Here is a 24,713-nt window from a genome sequence, read left to right as displayed (position 1 = left end):
TCACCGCAACCTCGGCCTCCTGGGTTCAGGCAATTCTCCTGCCTCAGCCTCCTGAGTAGCTGGGATTACAGGCACGCGCCACCGTGCCCAGCTAATTTTTTTGTATTTTTAGTAGAGACGGGGTTTCACCATGTTGACCAGGTCGGTCTCGATCTCTCGACCTCGTGATCCACCCGCTTCGGCCTCCCAAAGTGCTGGGATTACAGGCTTGAGCCACCGCGCCCGGCCAAGGAAACTTTTAGAGGTGATGAACATGTCTATTATCTTGATTGTGATGATGGTTTCATGGGTCTTTGCAAATTCCAAGGCCACCTTCAGAAGCAAACAAATTATTGAAACAGTCCATGTCTCTCTCATGCTCTGAAATGACTCCTTTACTGACTGATGTTTTTCCCAACCATTTACATTTGATTATTTATGTTAATACCAAGCCATTTCTTTGGTGCTTTATATTTCTGAATCAGCATATATTTGTTTGTCTAGAAGAGATGTATATTGCCTCCATTTTTGTATTGTGCATGGCAACTAATGGATAACTGAACAGAATCTTAGTATCCAGAAGTGTAGTTTTTAACAAATGGAGTAAATATTTATAAAACAATCAGAGGAGTTTTCATGGACTGTTGTTGTCCTGCAACGCCGAATCTTAGCACTCTCAAATTTCTCAGCCTACAGGAAGAATTTCCAGGTGAGGTTATAAAACTGTAATTAGTCACAAGGAAACCATTTAAAAATTTGTTTTAAAAATAGTCCCTGAAGTTAAAAGGCCATGTAAGAATTGTGTAAGGAATGAAATACAAGGAGAAATTAAAAAATTAATTTATTATATGAAGAAACATAACAATATTTATTAGCATTAATGACTGCAGAGAAGCAGTCAATGAAAGCTCATATTCACAATGGTAAGTACTGGCACATACACTCATAACCATAGCACTAATGTTTTAAGGTGGTTTCCAAAGAAATGCTGTATTTGACAATGAATTTTAATGTATATTTTCCCATTTGCAAGGCTGAAAAGATTAAACTCACATCCAATTAATGCCTTGAATCAGCATTCAAGTTGTAAAGAACAATTATCAAAAGATGTTGTTATATGCTTTATAGAAAACTATACTAAAATGAAAAATTCATTTGCCACCAGAAAGTACTTTATCAGATTTAGTGGGTCTTTTTCCTCCAAGTGCCATGTGTTTGGGTGCTAATTTTTGTAAGCAACTGGTGGTAAGAGAAAGGGCACCTGCCAAGAAGACCAAAGATTCACATATCCACTCAGGAACTCCTATGAATGACACTACATATTTCTTTTCAAACAGTAAAAAAAAAATAATAACCTTTTTATGGATTTGAATAACTATAATAACAACTCTATAAATATGCATAGCACTTAAAAACATTGTCGAAGCATTTTCACATCTATTATTTAATTTGATCTTTCTGACAACCTTTGAGGTAGGTTGGACAAGTGTATAATGGGGAAACTGAGGCATAGAGGAATTAAGTTGTAGGACTGGACAGGGATATGCCAATCTCTACACTGGCCTGTCTACAGCAATGAGAGAAAGTCTAAACATGTTTGACAAACTTATTTCAATATATTTTGAGGACATAGTTCACTCCCATCCAGCCGAATGATAGCAATTCAGTTGAAGCAGCTATTCTGACAAATTATGGCATGTAATTAATTAGACAAAGCACCAAAAAATTTAAAAATTGAAATTATAACTGAAAAACACATTTTAACTTCAAATGCATGAGAAAATTTGCTGGTTTGTTTTATGCCCATAGGACAATGTAGCTCTGAAGTGTGAACTGTAATTTTGCCAATTCAGTAATATAAATAATTTAAAAACAAAAATTATCAGTTCACCATGGCTTATGCTTTCACCACACAGAAAGAAAGTAGTGATATCTCTCCCCAAAAGTGAATGGACATACATGTCCCCAAAGCTGGAATACCTGTATATCAGGGGTTAAAACTGACCAAATGCCCAAATGAGTTACCAAATCTCTGTCCTTATAAATGTGTGAAGTGAGCTCTGGGTGTCTGACAAACCAGCACTGTCAGTTTGGTTTGGGATCACTCAAGTTGCTCACCTATATTCTAAATTAAAGTGATTTAAAATGTATTTGAAGGTTGAGATTTTGTAATGGTTTTTGAAACAAGCTTCCAAGCCAAGACTGGAAAAAACCAGTCTCTCCATCCTTGTCTAATTCTTAACGTGCCTAGTCAGTGGTAAGCTGGTGGCTACTCCCACACCTCACTCCCAAGGTATGAGCTGAAGGCATCTCAGGTGAAAAGGGAGCACTATCATCCCTATCACTTGCTACTGCAAAACCTCAAGGCAAGAATGCCTGACAAAAAGCTTGAAAATATTTGGTGTCAATGAACACAAGTAACTGGTGTGATACAAATACACACTTGAAATGACTAAAGAATTCCATTACTGCTCTCCTAATCATTTATAGAGTCCTTTTGTTAATTAGAAAAAACAAAAAAATGATGTGTTAACATGGTAGTTTTATTTTACTCCAAATCATTATATATTTTCAAGGGTGTTTTATGTATTACAATTGTGTATCTATGCATATATGTGATTACATGGAGAGTGCATGGAAGTATATGTTGTATGAAGTATCATTTTGTTATATATGCTCACTATTTTAGGCCTATTAAAAATAGTGAAAGTGGTAAGTGATGTGTTGGAATGGAAAACATAGTCTTGAGTGTTATTCTTTTTTTTTTTTTTTTTTTGAGACGGAGTTTCGCTCGTTACCCAGGCTGGAGTGCAATGGTGCAATCTCGGCTCACTGCAACCTCCGCCTCCTGGGTTCAGGCAATTCTCCTGCCTCAGCCTCCCGAGTAGCTGGGATTACAGGCACGTGCCACCACGCCCAGCTAATTTTTTGTATTATTAGTAGAGACGGGGTTTCACCATGTTGACCAGGATGGTCTCAATCTCTTGAGCTCGTGATCCACCCGCCTCGGCCTCCCAAAGTGCTGGGATTACAGGCTTGAGCCACCGCACCGGGCCTGAGTGTTATTCTTATTTGGTAAAATATAGACAAAAAATGATCTACTGTCTGGGCATCCCCACAAAGTTAAACCACAAATATTGATAAACAAAAAACATTTCATATGCGAAAAACTGAAATTGAGGCTGTATAGTTTAGGAGCTTATTGATGTATTTCTATGAACTCTATAAATGTTAAACAATATAGATGCCTTGTGAAAGAATATATGCAGTTTCCTTGACCTCTGAATGTAGTAGAAACTGATTACTAAATTGCATTTTCACCTGTGTGCATGAAATTACTTAAAAATTTGACACCATGAAGAATTAAAAATGAAAATTATCAGAAGTGCAATGGCCAGATAAATATGTTTTGTAGGTTAACATAGAGAATGGATCCCTATTCCATATGATAAAATCGAGTCCTTAAATAGAGCCCTTTTGTAAATTTCTCATACTTTACTCTAATATTCATTCTAAATTGGTATAATCTTTATGGTCACCTGTTTTCAAGTAATTCATTTTCAAGATTTTAATGATAGAAATAATGGTACTAGATCTAGGCATTTTTTCCAAGACAATTGAGGATATGCTAACCAATCTTCTTTTACGAAACAAATAGGGTCTCAGATTAAAGGAAAAAATATATAGAACATTAAAGCGTGTCAAAGAATAAAACTGGAGATCTTTATCAAATTAACTCATGATTATGCTAAATCAAATTTCATTCAATGAAAGACAAAAATTTTCTGGTCATTCGTCTTTATAATTTAGAAAAGTTTCTGAAGTCAATCTCTAATTATGGGTGGTGGTGAGGAAAACCCTCTTCCTTCAAATAATGAAAAGGAAAATTCCCTATATACCTGAACTGGGTGAGAGATTTCTATCAGGTTTTCTAAAAAAATAAAAACAAAAACAAAAAACAAACCCTTAAATTAACAAAGGTAACTCTTGTCTAAAATGTTCCTGACAGGCAAAGATGGGGGAGGAGGAGTAAGATAGTAAGAATTCTACTTATATAAGCCTCCATAATTTTGATGTTTTAACACCCCTCCTGATCCAGAATTTCACCAAAATATCAAAGAATCACAACTTTCCTAAAATTCCAGGGCTTCCATAGCCAAATTTATTATTCATTTCTGCATCCATGGATGCTAAGGAATAAAGTCTCCAAATCTAGACTCTTGAATCAATTAGAGACAGCATGCCAGGGTAGCTACAGTTGGCTATGTACAAAAAGCCCTAATGAGATGAATATGAAACATCTATCTATTCAAAAACCAAACTTGAATAGCCCTCCCTGAAAGCTCTGACTGGAATGATATTATTGATGGCAAACTCTAGTAACGTTTTTTGGTCACCAGGACAGCTCTTGGGTGAAAATTATGTTCAGGGATAATAAATCTTCAGGTTACCCAAACCAACAGTCTGGAAAACTAGAGAACAGGTAAGCCCCTCTCCTCATTCCACCTGATGCATTTAACCAGTACAACTCAGATTTCAGGGGTAACTTGTCAGTGAAAAGGACATAACATGGTTACCTGTGAACTGTGATGTCTTGGGCTGCCCCTTCAACACTCAGAGGTTTCCCTGGCTTCTTCCCATACAGTTCTACATACTCAAGAGCTCTATAAAGAGAAGCAGCTCACAAGGAGTTGACAGCTAACTTCCTGCCTTGTTCCCTGTGCAGGGCTAATTATTTATATGAATAACAGGTATCAAACCCAGAAAATAATATGTCTGTGCCCTGAGACCTTGGGTCCCATTAAGCAGAGCAGAGATCTTCGGCATTCATTAACTGACTAGGCTCAGGACTTGTTTTACTGCTAGAAGGTGTCTCATCTCTATCTCTGGATGACTGTAGATCTGCCTTTCCTATTGGCTCACAGGATTTTTGCTGCCTGCAGGCCCAGCAAAAACATCTCACCCACCTCTGAAAGCCTTCAACAACACTGGTGGAAAAGAGCTTTTTGCAAGGGTGGAAGAACTGATAGAACACAAGCATGAAGAGAATGGCTGTGCAGTATGCAATGAGCAGCTGCAGAACCAACAGAGGTGCGCACACATACATATAGATGTCAGTCTTGAAAAGATACCAGAGGAGGAGGAGGATGGCATTCTCAATGAATCTCATCATGTAATACACCAGTAACTGGTACCAATTATGGGACTTGCTGATAAGGTCAGGGCTGTCTATTTTCAACTGTACAGCAGACCAGCAGAACATGTTGATACCAGTATAGAGTAAAGTTAGAAAGCATAGTACAATGGTGGTGCCCACCCGACTGAGGGCTTTCTCTATGTTCTCAGGGAATGGGGAACCACTGTACCAGAAGAGGATCCAGGGGTACAAGAAGAAGCTGAAGAAGTTGATGAGTATTATAACTACCACCCAGGTCTTCAGGATGGAGGTAAAGAGGACCAGGACTACAACTCGAGTGGCAATCTCAAAGCTCCTCCACAGGAAGATACAGACGTATGCCAGAGGCTTCACTTTGACTTCATATTCATCGTACTTGATTTTGATGGCTAGGATGTTACATCGCAAGGCTCCATACACAATGGACAACAGGGATATGGTCATGAGGAGACCTGGAGAGAAAAGAGAAAGTATTGTCAAGTCTCACCTCCACTAGGAATCCTACTGCAGCAGATACTCTGTCAGCACTCCACCTGCATTCCTTGGACTCTTTTGTTTTATGTGCACAGCCTGACTTCCAGTTGTTAGCGTCTGTCCACTGTGCTTGAGTATGTTTTCCAGAACTGTAGAAAGCTGCTGTGTCCAGATGCCTGGCAGGCTGAAGTGCCAAGAATTCATACTCCTGGGAGCACCTTCAATGCCCCAATTCCAGTGCAGATTAAGAGTGGGAATACAAGTACCATGGCTTCCCCAACCCTTAGATAGAATATCTCTGAGGCATGTGTTCTATGCCATTTCCTAGTATTTCCTCAATGGATTAACGTCTAGTCATCCATGGTGATAGTCGTCTAATAGTTGTATCCCTTTATTGGCTGCCTTCCCTTCCTTGCCTCATTTTTCTTCTCCCACACTCCTTACAACTTCCTCCCAAAATACATGCACTGAAATTCTTCTTTTAGGGTCTGCTTCCAGGTAACTCACACTAAAATACCTTCCTGGCCTCATCTGGGCCTATCTGAATATCTAGAGTCCTTTATATGGTGTGTTTTGATTCCTCAATTGGCTTCTAAGCTTCTGGGGAATCAAGACCGACCAACCAAATCTTATATTTCCTCTTGATGTTCCTGAGCACATAACAGCAGTAGATATACAAACAGAAGACACTCAGTAATAAGTTGCTCAGTATGTTCCTCTATATCTGCAGGATCTTTTAAACTGATACACTGGCTATAGAATGCTCATTGAGGTTGCATTCTTAAATTCTGTGGAAAGCTGAACAAATGAGAACTTCACTGTTACTGAGAGTCAATCTGTCTTGGGCTGAAAGTCCTTAGCGTTTCAAGAAGTCTCAATTCTAGCTGTTTATTTCTTAAAATGACTAATGGGTAATGGGTTTATCCAGTTTATAATAGAAGCTGAAGAGGAGATAAGATGTGGCTCATTTAAACGGAATGTGGTATTACATTCCAGAGCACAGCACTGTTGGCCTTGATTTGTATTATCTAAGATATATGCTGCTAACCGTTAAGTAGACTGTGGTCAAAACTACTTACTACAGGCTGCCACCATCTCTAAATACTGGCACAAGTAAGGATGGGAAGCAGGGCTATGAGTTAGGAAACGACAATCTGGCTCTTGTTTTATTCTTGCCTCACCAGTTTACACTGAAAAAATGGCAACCTCTCTGGGTTCTGTTTTTTTACCCATAAAATTGAGATAATACCTTTCTATGCCTGCTGCTTCATTTTTTAAAAATATCTGGAAATGTTTATTTATTTATTTTAATTATCTTTATTTTTAAGTAATTTTAGGTTCACAGCAAAGTTGAGCAGAAGGTACAGAAATTTCCCATATATTCCCTGACCCCACACAAACATATCAACAACCCCCATTGCCCACCAGAGTGGTACATTTTTTACAACTTTTATCATTCAAAGTCTGCAGTTGACATTAGGGTTCACTCTTAGCATTGTACATCCTATGAGTACACTGGACGTTATACATTGGACAAATGTATAATGATACATAGCCACCATTACGGTATCATAAAGAGCAGTTTAAGTGCTCTAAAAATCCTCTGTTCTCCACCTATTCATCCCTCCCTTGTCTCCAGCTCCTGGAAACCACTGATCTTTTTATTGTCTCCATAGTCTTACATTTTCCAGAATGTTATATAGTTGAAATCATACAGTATGTGGCCTTCTCAGATTGACTTTTTTCACTTAGTAATGTACATTTAAGTTTTCTTCACCATATCTTTTCATGGCTTGATTGCCAATTTCTTTTTAGTGCTGAATAATAGTCCATTATCTGGATGTACAATTTATTTATCCATTCACTTGTTAAAGGACATCTTGGTTGCTTCTATGTTTTGACAGTTATGAATAAATTTGTTATAAACATCCATATGTAGATTTTTGGAGGGACATAAGTTTTCGATTCCTTTGGGTAAATACCCACGGGTGTGATTTGTTTGCTGGATCGTAGAGTAAGAGCATGTATAATTTTGTAAGAAACCTCCCAGCTGTATTCCAAAATGATTGTACCATTTTGCATTCCCAACAGCTATTAATGAGAGCTCCTGTTGCTCCACAGCCTCACCAGTATTTTGTGTAGTCAGTGTTCTGATTTTTTGCCAATATACTTAAGGTATACAACATAATATTTTGATATACAAATATACTGTAAAATGATGACTATCGTCAAGCTAATTAATTTACCTATCACCTCATGTAGTTACCTTTTTTGTGTGAGAACACTTAGAAAATTTCAAGTATATATATGGTATTATTAAGTGTAGTCAACATGCTGTACATTATATCTCTAGAACTTATTTATCTGACATAACTGAAACATTGTATCCTTTGATCGTCATCTTCCTATTTCCCAGACCCATCCCTGTCCCTAGTAACTGCCATTCTATTCTCTGGTTCTATCAATTTGACTTTTGTAGATTATACATATAAGTGAGATCATGCAGTATATTTCTTTCCATGTCTAGGTTATCTCACCTAGTATAATGCCCTCCAGGTTTATTCATGTTATTGAGAAATGGCAACATTTCCTTATTTTTTAAGGCCAAATGATATTCCATTGCAATAGATATATAGTAGTACCTCATCAGTTTTAATTTGTATTTCCCTGATGACACGTAATATGGAGAATTTTTTCATATGTGTATTTGCAATCTGTCTATCTCTGGCAAGATGTCTGTTAAGGTCTTTGACCCACTTTAAAAAAAAATCTGGTTGTTTGTTTTCTTATTGTTGAGTTTTAAGAGTTCTTTGTACATTTTGCATAACAGCCCTTTATCAGATAAGACTTTTGCAAATATATTCTTTCAGTCTGTCATTTGTCTTTTCATCCTCTTGACAGTGTCTTCTGTAGAGCAGGAATTTTTAATTTTAATGAAGTTCAGCTTATCAGTTCTTTCATGCATCATGCCTTTGGTGTTGTAGCTACAAAGCAATCACCAAACCCAAGGTCATTTACATTTTTTCCTATGTTATCTTCTAGGAATTTTATAGATTTGTATTCTGCATTTAGGTCTGTGATCCGTTCTGTTCTTGTGTGTGTATGTGTGTGTGTGTGTGTGTGAAGTGTGTAAGGTCTGTGTCTAGAGTCTTAAAGATTATCATTTCTCCATTGTATTGCATTTGTTCCTTTATCAAAGATCAGTTGACTGTTATGTGGGTCTATTTCTAGGCTCTCTATTATGTTCCCTTGATCTATTTGTTTATTCTTTTGCCACTACTACACTGTCTTGATTGCTGTAGCTTTATCCATGCCAACTTCTTAAAATTCAATACTATGTAACTCAGTCCATGCAACGTAATTATCTCTATCTAAATGGACAATTTAAAATGCATAGGAATAAAGGTTTTTATTACTTAGGTTCTGAATAAATGGAAAAACATCTATAGATGGTGGACATAAAAACTCCGAAGCTTTCTTATTTATTTGCCTGGGAGAAGTTCAGTTTTACTCAAAGCATCAGTTTTTCTCATAGTCTTTTGGCACTGACTTTAATTAATGATGTAATTCACTGGAAAGACTGGGATCTACTAATCAAATTTAAAAGATAGAAACACCCTTACCTGAGTTGACTGGGAAGTAACTGGACTAAGTTATTTTTCCTGAGAGGCTAATTCAATGGAGCATTGTAAAGCAGAACATATTAGTGATATACTTTGTATATTACTTATACATGTATGTGTGGTTACAAATTTCCAAATTCAAAGGATCCAGTATTAAATCATTTTTATAGTCATTATGTTTTCTCCAATATAAGAAAAATACTTCAAGTGTGGAAGATGAGCTAAGCATAAATTATTAAAATCTAAGTTATGTGGTCACACATACACAGTATTTATATCATTATATTTATGGTATTTTAACTCCAAAATATTTACTGCTTTAAGCAATACTATGGCCTACATAGCTTTTTCAAGTATCTATTCATTTTTCTCTTGTTCAATTATTTTCAAATTACATCTTTTTCTCCATCAAGAGAAATAGGCAATTATTACCCAGGTAGTGCTTAATCAACCCCAGAAACCTTCTGAGAATGCATAGAAATTATTTTGAAATCACTGGCTTCAATCATCATTCTTACTGTTGAGTGCTCACTACAAAATGTCACAGACAGAAATGGGGTCAGGGAGGGAGAAACACTTGGGAGATAAGAAGTTTGTACAAAATGCTTCCAATGTACATTTCCAGCTCTAGAAATTAAGCTGTCATCTAATGAACGACGAGGATGATGCTCATGCAAATACCTACTTACTCAGACTTAAATGGAGGAAAGTTCCCTGACAATATTTCCCAATCTTATCTTCACACAGCCAACACAAAAGGGGATAAATTGGCAGTTCTGCCTATTTAAGTGGCATTTCACAGAAGTCTAACATCCCCTAGTAATCCTAATCTCATTTCTTACGTGTTTGTATGGATGGAGGCATTTTGCTGTTTTCATCTTTATTAGAAGGGAAGACATTACTGTAGGTAAAGCTAAAAGGAAGGCTTTGGCAATATTTTAAACCCTTGGCACACTCCTAAAGCTTCCTCTTACCCAATTCCAGCCAAATGAACTCTTTCCAAATGAATCTTCCTATTTCACAGAGAAATTAATTGTCACTAGGCATGCATTTGCTCATTTCCTGATGACACCAAAAACTTAATCTGTATGTAAAGTTATGGAGAATATTCCTTCCCCAGAATTCCTCTTAGGAAGGGAATTCTATTTATAGGACAAGGGAACAGTTTGTGTGTTGCTTTGAAAGAGATAACAGAGGCTGCCTGTAAGATGGAGGATTGTAGATGGTTGTTTTCTGTATTATGATTACTCTCTGTAGATATTGAACCTTCAATAAAATGACTGAACTTATGAAATGCTTTTGTGGAATAGACTTTTCAAAAAAATTAGTGAATGACTTAAAAGGGGAAACTGGGGAAGCCAAGGGAGATATGGAGTGCAGTGGCAGAGGGAAGCTGGAGAAAGTTAGCATAGAAAGCTTCTGAAAATTAGAAATACCACCAGATTTCTGAGAGTCAGTAATTCTTATCGTTTTTTTTTTTTTCAACTAAATGAAAAGAGTCTTTTTTGCGGCGGGGGGAAGAGTGATTAAGAAACTTAATTACAGAAAAATGAATGCATCTAACATTCCAAAATACATTTGTGACAAGAACAGACACACACACAGGAGAAACAGACAATAGTCACTTCATCACAGCCTTGTTCTTTCCAAAGGATAAAATGTCATTCATGAATGGGGTGAGGTGGTTAGAGGGAATAGGTACTATCTTTTTAAATGGAAAAAAAAAGAGCAGCAGGTTGGCATCTTAAGAACACATACAGTGGGCCCAAAAATCAAGCTAAGCCTAAGCCTTAGGTAACACCATGCCACTTACAGCATCTCAGAGAAACTAGGTTATTATTCCATTAGAGGAGCAACCTTGTGACAGTGTGAAAACATTGAGTAGTGAGTGGTCTTGCTGCACCAGCTAATGGACCAACTAGTCTCAACTTGACAGCCTCTTCAAAACTCAGTGTTTGCTAAATCAAAGATCATTTGGCTAAACTGCTTTGCCACTTCTGCTTAGCTACTTTGGAAGCACAAGTTACCCCTTTCCATCCTTTGCCCTTCCCTGGTTAGTATGTCTAGTTACAAGGTAGATGGGCACTACTTAACAAATCACTCTTTTTTCACTACAGGTTGTTTCTTTTTCACATTTGACAAGGCTGGCCACAGCTCCCAAATCTTGGCCTAGCACATCATGGATTGGGAAGCAGAAGCTTTAGCTTAGAATACCAAATTACAAGGACATAGCTGAAGCAGGAGGGGCAATTCTGGAACAAGTGCCTCTGGGCAAACCTCACAACTGAGTTTTTTAAATTAGTGGTCATTTTTTAGAACCACAGAACACATTTAGGATAAACAGTTCTGAAGGGAGAAGGAATTGATATGAATATATAGAGATCAGGCTGTCACCGTGACCATAACCTGTACTCATCCAGGACCTGAGAGGGTAGAGAGGACACCGCCTCCAGACATATGAGTTTCTGAACAGTGAATTTTAAGAAAAAGCTGCTTTCTCTTAAAATTAATACCACGAAAACACTTCTGCATGTCTCATAGCCTCAAACATATGCACTCAAATATTAATGCTGGGCAATAGCAACACTCACCCACAACACAGTACTGTATCATTCATTGCTACAGACAGTAATGATGTATGTATATATCAGCCTTCAAAATGGCATTTAGTGTCACCACTTGCCATTGTGGCCATCTCCCCTCACTCCAACCTGGATAAAATCTTACTCTACTCACTAATATAACCACTGACACACAAACCAATCTTCTTCCAGTTTAAAAACATTGAACATTAATCTACATTTCCAGTGAACAAGCTAAACTTGTGAGTAGGCCATTCAACTTTTCATGATACATTTAGTGCTTAGAAATGGTTGATTCCATTAGCCTGCCCTATAGCTCAGGTGTCCCAAGATGGAACCTACAATCTTCCTTGAGGATTTGGTGTTTTGAAGGTGTAAAGTAGGAGCAAAAAGATAGATACTTTCTCCTACTCCACGACCCCATCCCACATACCCTCACTGGCTTCCAGGAGACAAGCAGCAGGCTCAAGACCCCAAATGTTGGGCACCACAAATAACGTGATATGTGCCAGGAGCATGGGGGTAGAGGTGAAAGAGGAAAACTAAGGCCTGAATTTCTGAAACAACATACAGTCTGAAATTGCTATTTAGCAATGCATTTGGCCCACAAAATAGGGGGTGGAGGTGGAATAGAGAAAGTTAAACCTAGCAGTCAGCCTCAGTCCTAATCACCCACCTTCCTGTACCTTGGAAGGCTGTTGAACCTTGCCTATGTCCTTCTCTTGGCTCCTCCAGACTTCATCTTAATGCCACTCAGACACAAACAAAAGCAGGCAGTAGCTTCAAGTAGCCCTCTCCTTCATCTCAGCCCTAAGTGAACTGGCCAGTGAGTAATAAAGGAAGCTACCATATTTATAGGGAGGCCAGTCTCCAAATACAATGGAGTGGGGGTTTGTTCACTGTTGTGAGTCAGAAACTGACTGTTATAATAGAGAACAGTTTTAAAAATGTAATATTGTTTATTTAACTTCAAAAAACATTTCAGCATTCTAAACATACAAAAAAATAACAGAACGTTGCAAATTGTGTTTAAGTACAGAAGATTCTTGAACTTTCATTGATGCAGTGGCTCTTCACTTTGCTGACAATGAAGAGTTTTACAGTTTGTATAAAAACAAACAGTTCAAAAACTACCTCACTTAACTAAAAAACAAAAACAAAACAAAAAATTCTTATGCCAGCTGACCCGCTTTATCCACAGCTAAGATGGTGGCAGAATGCTATGTCACTATATACAGAAACAAGACAACCTGGCGCTAAACAGATGCCCACTGCAGAGTAAACAGATCCAGCCTCAGAGTGCATGACTGAGCTACAGCCCCTCCAAAAGGCATCTTCCCTACAGCCTCAATGCCAAACAAGGAGCATCAAGAGTTTGTCTTGGTTGTTTTGTTCCTTTTACAAACTATAGATATAGACAGTTGATGACTCAGGATTTCTAGCCAATAGCTATATAGTTAACACCACCTTACAAATAAAAAAAAAATGCCAGAAACATCTTTAAATGCCTCGTCACACCAACAGCAAAGTGCACAGAATGAGGAGAATATGAGAGTGCCTTTTCATTTTAAAAATGTTTGGAAATATGTACAACTTTGATACAGTTTCAGGGTGCTCCAGACACCCATGGTCACTTCATGTAAACTACTGACAATCTCTAGAGCACTTTGAGAGACTACAATATGATCATGATCAAATTTTGTAATTAAATCTAATGAGGGAAACGGACACTTCTCAAATAAGAGATGTGTCAATTATGGCGCTCCCCTACTCTAAGTATTCACAAGGAGAGAGATAAACAGTTTTTTTATTTATCCTCTTCCTCCTCCTCCTCTTCTTCCTCGTCTTCTTCATCTTCCTCTTCCACGTTTTTCCATGCAACTTTAGCAGGACCCTTTGCACCATCAACCTTTCCTTTCGGCTTGTAGTCAGCAACATCCTTCTCATACTTCTTCAGCTTTGCCACCTTAGTGATATAAGGTTGCTTTTCACTGTCATTTAGGTTATTCCACATCCCACTCAGCTTTTTTGCCACATCTCCAATAGAGATGCCAGGGTTTGTGGATTTGATCTTGTGGCAGAATTCTGAGCAGAACAGGAAGAATCCTGACAGTGGCCTTTTGGGACATTACGATTCTTCTTCTTGCCTCCCTTAGCTGGTCTATAATCCTTCATTTCCCGATTATAGCACACTTTATCCACCTTTGCTATTTCATCAAATTTAGATATATTTCACTTTCCCAGACATTGTCTTCCACCTCACAGAGCATTTCTTGGAAAATTCTGCAAAATTGACAGGGACCTCTGGGTTTTTCTTATGTTCTTCCCTGCACGTCTGCACAAAGAAGGCATAGGCAAACATCTTGCCCTTTGGTTTCATGGGATCACCTTTACCCATCCTGACTGTACTGTTCAATAGTCTGGGCAGCGCAGGGCATGATGCGCAGCTCAGTGCTCCCCAGCCTCGTGTTAGCTGCCTCCACAAGAGTCGCCACAGAGTCTTTCTTACTATCTGGAGCCAGGGTCTCTCCACCTGCACTACACTCTATCACTTGCCTCCTCAAAAACTTTGCTGTATCAATTATCACTTTTCCCTTCTAAATTTTCAACTAATCTCTCAATCCTGGCTCTTTACTCTTAGTGTATGAATCCGCCTATGTCAGCTGCATCTTTAGAAAACATCTTTCATTGGTTAAAAACATACATAATTGTTGAAGATGTGATAGATGCATGAGGGTTCATTATAATATCCTTTAAATCTTTTTGTATGTTGAAAAATTTCTATAATAACGCAGCCATAATTCACATACATTTAAAGTAAACACTTTAATAATTAAAAAATTTATATTCACATATAAGTACAACCATCATCAATTTTAATAAATTTTCATCACCTCAAAAAGAAACCCCATACCCTTTAGCTGTCAATATTGTCCCCACTGGTCCTAAACAATCATTAATACACTTCCTATCTTTAAATATTTCCCTATTGTGGACTTTCATATTAATAATGTGATAGAATATGTGGTATTGGGGGACTGGTTTCTTTCACTTTCCATAATGTTTTTAAGGTTCATCCATGTTGTGGCATGTATCAGTACTTTGTATGGCCAAATAATATCCCACTGTATGGATATACACAACTTTGTCCATTCATCAGTTGATAAATATTTGGATAGTTTCTACCTTTTGGTTACTGTGAATAATGCTGTTACGAACATTCATGTGGAAATTTTTGTGTGAACATATGTCTTATTTTCTCTTGAGTTTATAGAAGTGGAGTTGCTAGGTCATATGATAACATAATGTTTAACTGTTGAAGTGACTGCCATAGTGTTTTCCAAAGTGGGTTGCACCATTTTACATTTCGACCATTAGTCTATGAGGATTCCAATTTTTCCACATCTCTATCAGCATTTCTTATTATCTAACTTTTTTATTCTAGCCATTCTAATGAGCGTGAAGTATATTGAGATTTTGATTTGCATTTCCTTGATGACTAATAATTTCCAGCATATTTTCATGTGCTTATTGGCCATTTGTACATCTTTTTTGGTTGCTTTTGATTCTTTACTATGAATAAAACTCATAATAGATTTCACATTGTCCTATAGATATCCCAAAAAGTGTGCCAGAATTCAAAGGCCAGATCTGCATACACTAAATATATATTACAGAATAAAATATTAAAAATGATCATCACTAATCATCAGAAAAATGCAAATTAATACCATAATGAAGTATCATTTTATACCAGTCAGAATGGCTATTGTAAAATGGTAATAAAAATAACAGATATTGGTGAGGATGGGAGAAAAAGGAATGCTTATACACTGTTGGTGGGAGTGTAAATTAGTACAATGGCTGTGGAAAACAGTGTGGAGATTTCTCAAAGAACTAAACATAGAACTACCTTTTAATCCAGAAATCCTACTACCGGGTATCTACCCAAAAAAACCAATCATATTAAAAAGATACCTGCAGTCATATATTTATTGTAGCACTATTCATAATAGCAAAGATATGGAATCAACCGGTGTCCATCAATGAATGACTGTATAAAGGAAATGTGATATATAATGGAATACTATTCAGTCATAAAAAGAGAATGAAATATCTTTTGCAGTAATGTGGATGGACCAGAGGTGAATAACTCAGAAGAAGAGTCAAATACCATATATTCATTCTCACTTAGTGGGAGCCAAGTGAGCTAAATAATGTGTACACATGGACACAGAGGGTAAAATGATAGATGCTGGAGACTTGGGAGGGTGGTGAAGGATAAGAAGTACTTAATGGGTACGATGTACATTATTAGGGTGATGGATACACTAGAAGCGCAGACTTCACCACTATGCAATAAATTCATGTAATAAAACTACTTGTATCTCTGGAATTCATACAAATAGGAAACAGAAAAAGAAAAAAAGGATAAATTATTAGTCTTACAGCCATCAACAAACATTTAAAATAACAAAAAAGTACAATTTTCTTTTTTTTTTTTTGAGATGGAGTTTTGCTCTTGTTACCCAGGCTGAAGTGCAATGGCGCGATCTCGGCTCACTGCAACCTCCGTCTCCTGGGTTCAGGCAATTCTCCTGCCTCAACCTCCCGAGTAGCTGAGATTACAGGCATGTACCACCATGCCCAGCTAATTTTTTGTATTTTTAGTAGAGACGGGGTTTCACCATGTTGACCAGGATGGTCTCGATCTCTTGACCTCATGATCCACCCGCCTCGGCCTCCCAAAGTGCTGGGATTACAGGCTTGAGTCACCACGCCCAGACAATTTTATTTTCTTATGCATTTTGAATTCCCTAAAAAGGCATCAAAAAGCAAAAGATTTCCATGCTAGCCTGGCAGATTGGCTTGTTTTAATCCATTATTTCTGTCAAGAACAACTAGACAAACATCTGTTCAAAGGGATCAGAGATATTCCAAAGCAGTGAGTATTCCTGGGGTGAAGATCTTTGAGAGAAAAAAAAAAATCTGAAGAGATTTTCGAGAAAATTCTGAAGCTGCTTTTTCCCTCAAGACAGTTTCCCAAATTAAAGTGAGTACTAAGAGACAAATAATACGAATACAACTTACAGCAATCTCTCAAAGCTGGTGTATATGGGAGCAAATATTGATGTTCAGGTCCCATAATGATCCCAGTGTACACCCAAAACTTTCTGATAGGAATTCAAAGAACACCAGGAGTAAGGGTGACTGTAAAGAGATTCAGCCCTTGCAAAGACTGAAGTACATATTTCAATCATTTCAAATCATGACTGTGTCAAGTTGATCTGCATCTAGTCCATTTGACTGCCATAAACAAAAGCAACATCTTCCTGCAGAGCCTCAAATATTCTCTACTCTTTTTCTTACAAATACCTGGCATTAAATTAAAAATAACATAGTATGCCAACAATGAAAAATGACTAAAATCCAAAAATAATAATAGATTATAAAAATAGACCTATAGGAGATACAAATTTTATAAATATCTGACATGGACTTAAAATAACTATAATTTATAAATTTTTAAAATTGTGTGACAAAGTTGGAAACTTATCAGGAACTGAAAACTATTTAAAGAACTCAAATGACAATTCTAGAACTAAAAAAATACCATCATTACAATTAAGAAATCAGCAGATGCGTTTAATAGCAGATTGGATACAGCTATAAAGATAATTAGTACTCACCAGAAGGCAGGTCAGAAGAAAACACTTAAATGGAGAAACAAAAAGCATGAAAAACTTATGGGAGAGTGAAAATGTCCCAGAGAGAAAGAGAGAGAGAATGAGCAAGAGAGAATGATGATGAGACGCAATATGTAAAGCAATAAAGGCTGAGATTTTCTCAAACTGCTAAAATATCAAACCACAGATTGAGGAAATGCTACAAATCCCAAGTAGGGTAAATATGAAGAAAACCACAAATAAGCATAATGTGTTAAAATTGCTGAACACCAAAGTCAAAGAGAAAGTTTTTAAAAGCAGTCAGAAAGTATAAATAGATGAACTTCAAAGGAGTAACAACAATGACAGTGGACAATAGCATCTCAACAGAAATAATGGAAGCCGGAAGATGAATGATAACCTAAAAGTAGGAAGTAACACAGGCTTGCATACCTAAAGATGAAGGTAAATGAAATACATTTTCTGTCAAAACAAAAATGAGGAGGTGATCTGTCACCAGCAGATCTGCACTAAAGGAGAGATGCTAAAAGTAGTATTCCAGGCCAACAAGAAATGATCCTACGTGTAAGCATGGAGATACAAGAAGGTATGAACAAAGACCAAAAGGGCAAATACAATGTTTTGTAATGAGTAAAAATACTTGAACAGTCATTTCACATGTGTGTATGCATGTACACACAGACACACACAGAAACACACCCCCTCAAAATGGCCAGTAAAGACATAAAAAGAAAATTAGTTCATTAGTCATCAATAAATGCAAATTCAAACTACAATGAGATACTATACATTTACTCAATCACAAAAAGTAATACCTAGTGCTGGCAAGGATATGGAGGAACTGGAACTCTCACACACTGCTTATGGGAGTGTAAAATGGTAAAACTGCCTTTGCAGTCTCTACCGAAGCTAAACATTGGCATTGCTTATAGGTCTTGTAGTTCTACACCTGCATATACATGAAACAGAACTGCATATATATGTGTGCTAAAAGGCCTGCACAAGGATATTTACAGAAGCATTATTTGTCACAGTCACAATCTGGAAATAACCTAAATATTAATCAAAAGCAGACTGTATCAATACAATGTGGTATATTCATACAATGGAATACTCTACAGCAATGCTAAGGAACAAACTTCTGTTACAAACTACAATATGGATAACTCATGAATACAGTGTGAATGAAAGAAACTAGAACTCTGATTCCATTTACATAAAACTTTAAAACCCAGGAAAAAAATAATCTGTGGTGTGAGAAGTCTGCTTTCTGCTTACTGGTTACCTTTTGGGGAGGAGGGTGGGGAAACTGACTGAAAAGAAACATAAGGAGTCTTTTGGGTATTCTGGTACTCTTCTGTTTCTCACCTTGGATAAAGGACTACATGAGTAAGTTTACTTTGTGATAAATCATTAAGATTTGGCCTTATTATGAGTATAGTTTTCTGTGTCTACTTCATACTTCAGTAAGAATATGTATTTGAAAGAACTAGATACACTACTACTATACTTAGTAGGTACCCAATAAATGTTTATTAGATTAGATTTTTTAAAGGCAAAAGGACTATCATTTCATTGTTATAATGAAGTTGTTTCAGAGACATTTTTCCTTATCCTGGCAAAATGCCAAGTAGAAAATAGCTATGGCATAAACTATTTAGATTACTATAGCAAAACTCACCCTGCAGATGTAACCAGTATGACACCCTGGTACTGTTAAAAAATATTATTAAAGTCTTAGTGACTAAGATTTCACTGTTATTAAAATCTCTCTTGAACATCTGCCAGCTTACCAGATGTTTAATAAAAAGTTGAGGACTTTTCTTTCAATACATATTTATATCATGTTTAGTTCTCAGAACTATGAGAACTAATTCTATGGTCCATCATCTATAACCCACATGATGTGATTATAACTATATAGTCTATAATCCTTAAAGATCCTGAGTGAATTTTTTCTTTTCTCCCAGATATATTTCGATTTCTTGCCTAAGGATCTGGATGATAAGATCTCCTCCAGCTCATCTTTCTTATGCAAAAAATTACTGCACTCTTAGCTCATGCTAAAGGACTATTGTAAGAATTTTACAGGTATGAATCACTTAATCCTAACAACAATCCTATGAAGTAGATACTGTTATTATCCTCATAATAGAGATGAGAAAGTGGAGACATAGAGATGTTAAATAACTTCCCAGAGATCACTCAGCTAAGAGCTGGAATTCAAACCTAAGTAGTCTTGCTCCAGAATGGTAGTCTTAACCAGTAGGCTATTCTGCCAAAATAAATATAATTAGGTCCATTTCCCTAGCAGTGGTCTCAGCTTCACATTTTATCTCTTTTATCACTTGAAGGCAAGGAGTCTGCTATCCTTAAAACTGCCCAGGGCCTCAAGGAGTCTGGATAATCCACCAAGGGTACGCTGAGTAATTGTCCAATTTTTCCTTGCTTCCACTGAGCCCAAATTTCATATCTGTCTTCTATTATGTGAGTATTTCATATGTAAAGACCTTCTGAAATAATGCTGTTTAGGCACCAAGGAATGGGTAAGTCTCACTGTGCTAAGCTGGTTTCTGAGAACTGCCTCTCAAGGAATAACCAATGATCAGAGAAAAGTCGGGCAGAAGCAGATGCCTCTATCTGCCCTCACAATTTGTCCTCCTCCTTCCTTATCATCCTGCCTCAGGCAGAGAAAAGGGGCATCAGTGAATTGAGCTAGACACCCCCACCTGCCCCCACCCCCCAAAACCCTTCCTTTTAATAGCCAGATCAAGGAAGCAAGATCCTAGACTCATGCGGGGCCCTCTATCAGCAAAATGGCAGCAGCAAAATGGTATCTAACATCAATATAGTAGCAAGACCACTCAGAAACCCAAGATAGAGGTTCTCTATCCTACTGCAGATTTTCAGCTGGGGCACGTTATCACAAACTCTCTTAAAATGTAGCTACTCATGTACAGTGAACCTTGCAAATAATACAGCATGGCCATTAGACCCTCCATGACTGAATCAATCTATTATATTTTTCCCTTTGCCAACACTTGAACCATAGACACTCACAAATATTTTCGTGCACATTCTTCTTCTACTAATCTTTTTAACTACCACAATAATCCTCAGTGTACTCCCCCGTCCCCCCCCGCCAAATCTATCTTCCATTCTCTTTTTTTCAAATATTTTTTGTTTTCCTTATTTTATGGTCATGTTTGATATGTGTCCATGGTTATAAACAATATGAAAGCCTTTTAGCAATAGATAGGATATAAAGAATAAAAAGTAAGTGGTTTGGACCTTGCATGGATATAACTTCTGGGTGTGATTATATCTGCTCAGTGTCTCTAATTCTACGCAGCACTACCAAGACCTACTTACCTTACAGAAAAGTGGGTGAGGAATCAGAAGGCCTATATTGCCTATTGGATTATTCAAATAAAGGATTTTGAAAGACACCTAGGAAGCTATATAAGCAGAAGTTACATGTTTCACTAAACTTAGGCACAGCCTTGACAAGACATCCTTGTGTGGAAGGGGGTAGGAAGCATATGTCTTCCGACTGAGTACCACTAAGTAACTTCCACTGACTTGTGGCCACAAACTCCAAAAAAAAAAAAAAAAAAATCAGAGCCAACATCATGCTAAAGCCAAACCTAAGTGAAAACTCTTGGTGGGTAGATGGAAGCATTCTCCCTGCTGGCCCATTTGGAGGTGGGTTTAATTTAGGAGGAACGAATGTGAACCCACCTTCAAGTCTTGCAAATGTCATATAATGGTAGGCATATACCATTACATAATCATATGGACCACTGTTTAGGTTGCTATAGCAGCTATGTATACTATACTGACTATAGCCGAAAATGATCTCTGGTACAGAAAACCATTAAATGGAATTGTTGTTAGAAATGTTAGCTAATAAAATAAGAAAAGTACCAGGGCGTCCAATCTAATATCAGATATATACAAGTTATTTCTTTCTTGAATTTGCAATATGTGACACAGATCATAGACGGTCTGCAAAATCTAAAATGTTTTTCTTTTATCCCTTTACAGAAAAAGTTGGCCACCCTACAATAGAACACTTTTCTGCCACAAAAATGAATGAACTAAGAGTACATTCATGAATTTGTATAGTTCTCAAAAATATAATGTTGACCAGAAAATGCAAGCTTCAGAACGATATTTGCAGTGTATAAAGTTTAAAGATCTACAAAATCAATATATCCTATTTATGGATAAAGTGCCTATACAGCAAAGTTATAAATCATGCATAAGAATGACAAACTCTGAAATCAAGACAAGGAAGACTTACAGGGTGCCCCAACTATACTATAAATGTTATTGCTTAAAAAGAAAAAATATATATATCTAAAGCAAACATGTCATGTAAAGATTTGATAAAGCAGTCAAAGAGGTATGTGTGTACATATATATATATATATATACACACACACACACACAGATAAATATGTATATATGGAAATTTATATAAATATATATTATATATCTATATAATGCTTTTCTAGAAAATCTTAACATAACAACTGAGCTGTAGACTGTTGAACAACAATAAATGTGTTATTTAAACAGTCTTTGGTGGTTTGTTTTTTAGCAATAGCTAGCTGATACAGCAGAGACCTCTCACCCCCTTTCCAGGCATATGGCACCACAGTCTTTACTCACTCCAGGCTATTCCCTCAAGTCTCCTTCCTTCAGGAATCTACAAATGAAAAGGAGGCCTCAGTCACTATGCTCATACTCCTAAACTCCAGGATACACACAGTAAGCTAGCTATAAGGAAGGTAATTAACTGTGAGATAGGCCTATGTATTCCCAGCTTTGCAAGCCAGGAAGTGGCTTGGCAACCTTTGAAGCTAGGACCCTTCATCTTGAAATCCTCCTTTAAGTGGCTTCTGGAATGTAGGAAGTAACCTCTCACCATAAATAGATTAAAGAAGATCCTGTTCTCTTCTGCCCCTTCTCCCCAGGTAAGTCCTTTTAGAATCTGAAGGTAGGGGTATGTGAGATTGACTGTGGTAGTGCTGGTTTGTCACTCTCAGAAAATCCTGAAAGAAGAAAACCGGCCAAGTCTTACTGGCTTTTGTTCTGAGTGCAATATATTCAGCACGTGGGCCAGATGTCATTTCTGGAGAAAAAGGAAAAGTCCCACTTATTTTCTTACTATACAAGAAACAGTTTCTAACAATGAGTGCTTCACCAGTAGAAGTGTCTTTTGAATACTGACAGTGCCACTACTGAATATAATCAAGCAGAGGCTGGTGGACTACCTTTCAGGGACACTGATTAAGTGGTTTCTACAGAGTGTGCAAAATCAAACATGATGATCTCTTAGGTCGCTTCTACCTCTAACATTCTTTAACTCCATGAGAAGCAGTGTTGGTTAAAACAACTAACACTGGGTCAAGTGTCCAAAAACCGGGTCTTGGTCTTGGCTTTGGGCCCTTAAACTTCCTAATTCTCAGTGTTGCAGATACTGTGGGTCTCCCACTTAATTGGTATCGCTCCTCTCTTCTTCCTTAAAGGCAGAACTCTAATTCGGATTAGGTGCTGCTCACCCTTCCACATGTTCAAGGAAGATGATCCCAGGTTTGACCATTGTAGTAAATAAAGATTAGTGTAGACCAGTCTCCTAACTTATTCTGTGTCACAGACAAATATAAAAATTATACTATTTGTAATTTGTATTCATTGGGTTAATAGGATGAAGTTGGTCTATCCATTCCTGGCCCTGCCCAACTGTTCTGTAGGGTCAAGGATATCTATAGCACAGAGAAATCTGTATCTTCATTTTCTATTCCTGTAGCTAGAGATTGGTTTGGTATGGACATGTGACCCAGTCTTGGCCAATGGAAACTAAATAGAACTATGTTGAAAAAAGAGGCATTCTTTTTTAATAAAAAGAAGTACACAGGAAGAAATCTCCCTCTTCATCATGTCTGCATGTAATGTTTAGACCTAAAACTACCTGTAGATGTTTTAAAACATGCCTTGTAAAGTCCTTTGAAATGCCGCCCATCAAAAACTAGGATCTATGTCTTCTTCTTGAATCTGAGATCATGTGACTCCTGAATAGGATCAAGCAAAAATGATTCTGGTTTCCAGGACAACATATTAAGACACAAAAACTTCTACTTTGTGTCTCCTGGAATCCTCACTTTTAAGATCTAGCTTCCATGTTGTAAAAAAGCCAAGAAGAGGTCCACATGGAAAAGAACCAAGGCCTCCAGCCCTCAGCCATAGCTAAGCAACAAGTATTAAACAGTAACAAATTGCCAGTCCCTAGTCAAGCTGCCTCAGCTGATGCCACATGGAGCAAGGTAAGCCCTGCAGATACCTACACAAATTACAAAATCATAAACAAAAAAAGACTGCTATTACTTCATGTAATAAAAAATAACTGCTATTACTTTAAGTACTAAGTTTGATGGTGGTTTGTTATGCAGAAATATATAATGGATAGATGGTCCTCTTGCAGTTATTGGGGAGACACCAAAAAGCAGCCAAAGAAGACAGATAAAAAGATGGAAAGTGCCTGGATCCTCAACACTGCTTGCGATAATAAGTTAGTCAACCATAGGATCACTCTGCCTCTGAACATATTATATGAGGCAATACATTTTACAGTTTTAAATTGCTTTTAGTTGCATATTCTATCACTTGCAATTAAGACATCTCAAGTGATACCCTCAGTTTTTTCCTCTCTGAAGTTGAGATTAATTTAACTTCCCTGCTTAACTCACAAAAATACCTTCTGTGATAGAAGTTAGGTTTTTCAACATTCACTGACCTTACATTGAGCAGTCATATGTGCCTGAACTGGGCATGCATAAATGAGTAAGACAAAGACCCACAGCCAACCCAGAGTAGCCCATGATCAATCACTCTCTCTGTTGCAACAAAACCTTACATTCACTATGGAAGCATGAAAAACAGATACATGGAAAGAAGAAAAAGTACCCCATACTCTCGCTGTCTCATGACAACAACTAATTGACATTCCAGTGTGTTTCCCTTCATACTTTCTGAAGTTTTGTATTTCATGTGTGTGTGTGTGAATACACACATGCAAAAAACATGATGTTCTGGCAAAAGTTTATAAGCATGTATCATGTAAACATACAAACATAAAAAGCTATTCCTTCAACTACCTCTTCACAATATTCCTCTAAGAATATAT

General features: G+C 37.2%; 1 protein-coding gene across 1 annotated transcript in view; it reads right to left on the bottom strand.

Moving 5' to 3' along the window:
- Positions 1 to 803: 803 nt before the first annotated feature.
- Positions 804 to 24,713, bottom strand: part of XK (X-linked Kx blood group antigen, Kell and VPS13A binding protein) — a 48,451-nt gene continuing 24,541 nt past the window's right edge. The window contains exon 3 of the mRNA XM_035287813.3: positions 804 to 5,607. Within this exon, the coding sequence (XP_035143704.1) occupies positions 4,781 to 5,607 (827 nt within the window). The 3' untranslated portion in view covers positions 804 to 4,780. The remainder of the gene's footprint in view (positions 5,608 to 24,713) is intronic.

The sequence above is a fragment of the Callithrix jacchus genome, chromosome X (assembly GCF_049354715.1).
Source record: "Callithrix jacchus isolate 240 chromosome X, calJac240_pri, whole genome shotgun sequence".
Classification (NCBI taxonomy): domain Eukaryota; kingdom Metazoa; phylum Chordata; class Mammalia; order Primates; family Cebidae; genus Callithrix; species Callithrix jacchus.
The sequence above is the reverse complement of the archived record's forward strand: the minus strand, read 5'-3'. Positions and strand labels throughout refer to the sequence as shown.